Source organism: Myxine glutinosa, chromosome 13 (genome assembly GCF_964187855.1).
Source record: "Myxine glutinosa chromosome 13, kmMyxGlut1.1, whole genome shotgun sequence".
NCBI classification, from domain to species: Eukaryota; Metazoa; Chordata; class Myxini; order Myxiniformes; family Myxinidae; genus Myxine; species Myxine glutinosa.
The window spans coordinates 97,452,961-97,460,080 of NC_136273.1; the positions used below are offsets into that span (position 1 = coordinate 97,452,961).

Below are 7,120 nucleotides of genomic sequence, written 5' to 3' on the forward strand. Positions count from 1 at the left end.
TCAACGCATATTGGTCTTTCCTTACTACACAATGGGGAAGGGCTAATCTGTACATTCAATAGAAAATAACTAATTAATGCAGGCTACATGCAGGCTAATTAATGTCGTGCAATTTAACTATAGGGAGTTTACCTTAATGGCACAACTACAACAATATATATATATTGTTACGGTTCTGAGAGTGTAAATATACCATCATTAAAGGTTAAAGGTTTGCCCCCATAGTTAGTCCACAAGCAACATGTAGGCCACCTTAGAACATTAGTTATGTCATAATATGTGTGAGGATAAGGCCATTTCCATTGGTGATACCTGCGTTGTGTAAAAGAAATAAGCTTAGGTCCCGTTCATTTTGCGGCCACCCTCCAAATCGACCTCGTTGGGCAGCATCCATCCTGCGCCCTGATTCGGCTAATCCACCTTGTTTGCCAGCAGCGTTAGCTGCCAGTTGCTCGCTCCAACTAGTCGGGTGGCCACGAGGTAGGCCTGGAAAAGGGGAGGAGCGCGAAGAAGAGGTGTGGCTGCATCAAGCAGCACATCAGAAGGCGGTGACTGTGAGAGCCAACAACCAACCAGGGCTCGGTGGGCATGGCTTAAGAGGGCGTGGTAAGGGCGCATCTAGCAAGTGCTGGAAGGTTCGCTGCAAAGGCTATATAAGCGCATGTACAAAGCCCTCGAAAGGACTGAAGCCAAGCATTGGTATTGAAAGGACTGAAGCCAAGCATTGGTATTGAGAGGACTTACAGAGGGAGCTTGTGCTGAAAAGGACTCGTGGGAGAGGGCTTTGTGAAAGAACTGCAAGGGATCACGCTCTGTGAGAGGACTCCTGCGGGAGAGGCGCTTTGCAGTGAACTGTATTGGGAGCGCATATAAAGCCCGGCTCATTTATTACGTACGCGGCTGAGCCGCGAAGTAACCGCCAGCCAGCCTACCTTCCGCCCCGCATTTAACCCCATAATTGTCCGCTCCGCGTCAACGACCCGCGGGGAGCTTCTGCCGCCCTGACCATCTGCTTCGCGGTACGAGTCGGGGACCGGAGTGAACTGCCTGGATGCCATCATCCCTGGACCATCAACCCGACCATCTGCATCCCCGTGTGAGTGTGTCTGAGAGTGAAACGGGCCCGTGTCCTGGGATAAGTTAAGACTGTATTAAGCTGCACTGTGTGTTCTTCTTCTCCTTCCTGTACAAATTGTAAATAAACCAATCTGTTCTTCCTGTCTTTCCTGATTCGACCGTATCAGTGTTTTCCTCCATTGGGTAAGCGTGGCACGATTAGGAACCGCTCAGATCGGGTTTAGTTCTTGTTAACGGCTCGGATCACGGCTCGTTATCGCTCGGCGTTTCCACCTATAACCATGATTCGGGCGGGGTTATTTCCTTGCTTCCTGGGAGGTGTTGATAATTAGGTAATAGGAATTCGGCCTACCACCCTATTCAACGCCGTCCGGAATGAACGTCATAGCCCCGGATCACGTCGGCTAGTAAAAGACAAGGGGACTAATCCCCCCTTGGTAAGGGGAAAGGCCGACGTAGAGTTCAGCAACAATATATATATACAGACTTGGCATTTAATATGGAATGTTTTTTTGTGGGGGTGAACTTACTTTTCAAGATGTCTTAGAACCAAAAGTTCATTGGAATTATGTTGAAATTATTCTAGATTTTGTTAATGTGACCTTTAAAAGAAACAAAAACCACATTTGACATTTCAAAACAAATAAATTGATCCTTGAAAGTGATGTAAACTGATATTGACCTCAATTCATGGACAGTACTGTGTTAAACTTCTGTACGTTTTCCAGAAGTATCTCTTTATTTTGCACATCAGCCAATTTTTTTTTTAACAAAAACAAAAGTTAAATTACGACTGGGATTACGGACAGGAAAATTACAGTTCAGTACTTCGTGTAACCCCCACGAGCATTCAGGAGAGCACGTACATGTTGAGGCATGCTGTTCACGAGATTTGCCAAGGTTTGGACAGGAATCGCTTGCCATGCAGTGACAATAGCCTGCTGCAATTCACGCACAGAGGTCGGCTGCTGGTCCAAGTGGTCGACTTGACGCGTTAATTCTGCCCACAAGTTTTCTATCGGATTCATATCCGGGGACATGGCAGGCCACTCCATATGCTCTACACCACGGTCAGCAAGAAAGTGTTGGATCATGCGAGCACGATGAGGCCGTGCATTGTCATTTTGGAAGACAAAGTTTCCTCGAAAGGCTGCACGAGCAAATGGAAGCAATGTTTCTTCCAGAATGGCCCTGTACTTGAACTGGTTCAGGTTTCCATTCAGAACAACCAGGTCAGTTTTACCCCCTGCATGAAAAGCAGCCCAAACGGTCACCCCACCACCTCCAGCTTGGACACTTGGCACTATACAATCTTTGTTGTAGGCTTCATGCACTTGTCTGCACACTCGGACGCGGCCATCTTGACGATAGACCAGAAATCTAGACTCGTCACTGAAGATCACGTGATTCCAGTGTCCTGGCTGCCATTGACGGTGCTCTCTGGCCCACTGCAATCGGCGCTGGCTGATATATATATATCAAAAAAAAAAATCATCATGGAAGTAAAAGGGTGATGAAAATCCCTTCTTTATCTATGTATGCTTGTTATTAGTATCCTACCCAGTGGGGACTATAGGGTTGCTCTCCATCTGTTCCACCTGTGGTTTTCTGCACCTTTTCTCCTTTCCCTTTAACATATTGAAATGACACTTGGGACATGGCTTTATTATGATAGGTTACAGAACAAGTTTGAGTTTCGGAGTGTTTCACCAATTTTTCACAGCGTTATTGCCTTTTTGTTTGGACAAGAACATTCATTGTGACCAGTAGGGGTCATGTGTTGCAAAGCACTTCTTCCTCTTGTTGTGTTTAGGATCAGGCTGGACGACCTGAGACCTTTCATCAAAGGAGCCAATCAGAGCCAGAGAGAACGAGCCGCCCCAGCTCCCGCGCCAGCCAGCATTCAGACAGGCCACCATCCAGGTATTTGTCTGCACAGTGCTCATGTGGATCCATTCCTTCAGTTTTTTGGCCAAAAGAATGTGTTTTTACCATTGTGGAAAAATGGAAATATAGCATAAACAATTAAACTTGTTAATAGAATATATAGCGTTGCCTACTAGTACCCGACTGCAAAGCCGCAATGAGCCAGCGAAGCCAAAGCCTCTTGCCACTATTTTACCCATCACTATGGCATCAGTAGGTTAGGTAGTTGGTATTAGGTAGGTGTAGTAGGTACCGTACTTAGTTCAAAATGATACCAGTTGCGTTCTGGATTAGATGAAAATTTATAAAATTTCCTTCTTGATTAATTCGGTGAATTCCGTCTCGACTTCGGATATTTCCGGCCATGAAAAACTATCCCCTACGGCCTCGAGATTTCTAAAAAATAATTCTTTGTCAATTTTAGAATATTTGATGCCGTTTTCAACCTCCGAAACGCGGTAATAAGCTTTTTTGAAATATTTTTTCAAATGCTCGAATCTCATTGGTTCTGGTGTTTGGTGACGATTATCGTTGAAGATAACCAGGGCCCATGTGGGCCCGGGGAACGAGGTTGGTCTTAGAGTATTTTAATTACAAATTAGAGGTGCATAAGATTGTGAATCAAAAAATGTCGGGTGAAACAAACTCCTATTGAACTTTTTCGCAATTTTTAATGCATACTTCCGCATCCGCAAGATGGCGGCCTCCATGGAGCGATTTGGTGCGTCAAAGCTTCGAAATTCTCAAAGGATTCATCAAAATCTGGCTTTTCAACATAATACGATACGTACACGTTCATTCACAACACCGGCTACGCCGGCTATAATGCTGTTTTCATTTTGGCATTGTATAATACGAATAGTTTGGCATAAAATTATAAAAACATACATAGAAAGTTGAGACGCTCTGTCACAGTATTTTGACTTTCATGCCAGACTCGCTGTCAATTGTTGGCTTCGAACACTGTGATGAAAAGCCAGTGCAGTATTCGTTTATCATTCCTGATCCCTGGTAAAATTTAACTTCGTGAATATCACATTGAGGCCTGCACTCGTACTTCCATATTGCGACGAGGAGTACAGTTTTAGTTATGAATATTATACTGTCTATTGCGGAATACAAACATTGATTTGAAATGGGCAGCAAACTGCATCCTGTTCCTACATTTTCTTGCAACATTGACTTTATCAGCGCAACTTAGAAGACACTTTTCAAAATGGTTATTATATTTACCTCCGCCACCGAAGGTGAATGGAGGTTATGTTTTCACCCCTGTCTGTCTTGTCTGTTTGTTTGTTTGTCTGTGAACAAGATATCTCGAAACATTGAGGACGGATTTGGACGAAATTTGGCAGAGAGGTAGTATATGTGACAAGAACGAAATGATTCGATTTTGGTGAAGATCCGGATTCGGATCCGGCTCATAGAATGTTTTACGTGATTCTTCACCATTGCGAGATCAGGCCAAAAACGATACATGGCAGGATATCTCAAAAAGTTATGGCCCGATTTTGACGAAACACGGTGGAGAGGTTGTGTGTGTGTGACCAGGACGATTCGATTCGATTTTGGTGAAGATCTGAATATAGATTCAGATACGAGAGTTATTTCATTTTTTAAGTGATTCTTCACCATTGAGTGATCGGGCTAAAACCGATACATATCACGATATCTCAAAATGTTATGGACGGATTTGGACAAAACTTTGTGGACAGGTTGGGTGTCTGACGAGGAGGAATTGATTCGATTGTGGTGAAGATCTGAATACAAGAATTATTTAATTTTTTATTTCACATATTTTCATTCCAAACAGCATCATTCTAATCACAAATTAATACGATTGTATTAATGTATCAAAATATAATGTTATATCACGATTGTATTGAGATATTATCAAATCGGTGAACTGTCATCATCTGTTCACTTCCGGATTCATTAGCAAGGTCCGTGTCTGTCTCTCATTTCAAAATCATAATTGTATTGAAGAATTTCTGAAACCTCCTACCTACCTAACGACACCCGCAGGGACCCCAAAACATTCCACAGAATGTTGTTATATTGTATTTCCTTTTCGTAAAATATGCAACTGCAATGGTTACTAAACCCGTTCACCTGTCACGTGACCAGATCCTCAGCTCTGATTGGTGAACGTTTGTGTGGACATACAGACAGCCAAACACTTTTCGAGATGACATTGCCCTATGGGCTACACCATAAAAGGTCAAGGTCCGGGAAGAACTAGAACGCAGAACGGATCACGCAATAAAACAAAAGGAACAGCAGAAAGGGGGAAAACACTAGCAGTAGGGTTGAAGGATAAAGTGGAGGGACACTTGGACAAATGAGGGATGTGGGGAGCATTGAGGAGAAGGGGAAGATGCACATGGTGGACAAGATGTATACAGAAACAAATTGTCATGAAGGAAAAACTGGAAACTTGGAAGGATTGATCCTGATGAGGTTGTTATATTTTTATTTTGAAGAGCTCAACCACTCATTCCCTCTCAGCAATTTCTTATGAGATGCTCATCAGATTTACATCTGATCTCTTGAGAAATTGTTGGGCATGGTTGTTATGTTTGCTTTACAGGATGTGGGAAGTTTGTGTTTTTGTAATACCGACCCCAGACCTATCTGGTTCTTCTACTACCAGCCACTTGAGCAGGTGTAGAGATTTCTTTGTTACCTTTCTGATTTGCACAATGCTGCGACAAAAGTCCTTTCAAATCCATTTCCAATATCCCTTGTAATTATCAAATACACTTTTTTTTCTTTTTTTCTTTTTTTGTATGCATAATCGAGGCTCGTGAAAGAGCTAACATTTATCACACAAACAAATCAAACAGACAAACAAACAAAGTATATAAAAAGGGGAGCGGTAGACAAGATGGGGAGAGAAGGGGAAGCACATTAACACAACATTTGTGAGGGACATCGGGAATGTGTGGGAGGGAGAGGGCTTGGGGGGAGGCGGCGTGGGAAGGGGGGGGGGGGGTGGGAGAAGTATAAAACACAAGGACACCAAGGACTTCCAGGAAAGAAGTTGGTATTTCAAAAAAGAGGATTTGGGGTGAAATTAGCGGGGGTAGAAAAGATCAAGGTTTTGGATGGGGGAAGATAAGAGATGGTGGTGAACAGCTGTTTTAAAGACCTGGAGGGTGGAGTGGGATTGAAGAGAGTGATGGAGTTTGTTCCAGAGGTGGGAGAAAAGAGGATTGAAGGAGTGAAGGTGAGCAGAGGGTCTTGATTTTGGCAATTTAACCATAAGAGGGTTGCAGGCAGATCTTGTTTATTTGTTGCCATATTTGCCGCCATATTTGTTTTAACACAAAAGCCTTAAAACCACTGAAAATACATCCTGGCAAGGGTTTGCCTTCTCTGATTGCTCTTTTTCTTGTTTATTGTGGCAAACCACACTGTCGTTTCACTGGCCAGCCCATTTCTTGCATCTTTGTTGGAAAGATGGTGACATTTCGATCATGTGATGCACAACCATGCACCGTTACTTTCCACTCCTTGACCAGGAACTTCTTTGTTCTTATTGTTTAATGGTTACTGCTCATGTGTTGTGTTCTTTAAAACCAAACTTCTGTAAATATCGACCGCCCAAGCATGGCTCGAACGTTGTGGTTTTCACGTTTTGTTTCTGAGCGTGCTTGGTGTGATGCTATTTTGCTCCGACAAATACATTTCGCATCCTCAATCTGCTGTGATATATATATATATATATATGTATATATATATATATATATATATATATGTATATATATATATATATATATATATATATATATATATATATATATATATATATATATATATATATATATATGTATATATATGTATATATATATATATATATGTATATATATATATATATATATATATATATATATATATATATATATATATATATGTATATGTATATATATATATATATGTATATATATATATATATATATATATATATATATATATATATATATATGTATATGTATATATATATATATATATATATATATATATATATATATATATATATATATATATATATATATATATATATATGTATATATATATATATATATATATATATACAGTGAAACCTTGACTTACG

At 41.1% G+C, this 7,120-nt stretch overlaps 1 protein-coding gene across 6 annotated transcripts in view; it reads left to right on the forward strand.

Moving 5' to 3' along the window:
* LOC137415620 (uncharacterized) overlaps positions 1 to 7,120 on the forward strand; it is a 171,190-nt gene that overhangs the window by 58,641 nt on the left and 105,429 nt on the right. For all 6 annotated transcript variants that reach the window (XM_078767782.1, XM_078767785.1, XM_078767783.1 and 3 more), the window contains exon 5: positions 2,891 to 3,000. In XM_078767782.1, coding sequence (XP_078623908.1) covers positions 2,891 to 3,000 — 110 coding nt within the window. The remainder of the gene's footprint in view (positions 1 to 2,890; positions 3,001 to 7,120) is intronic.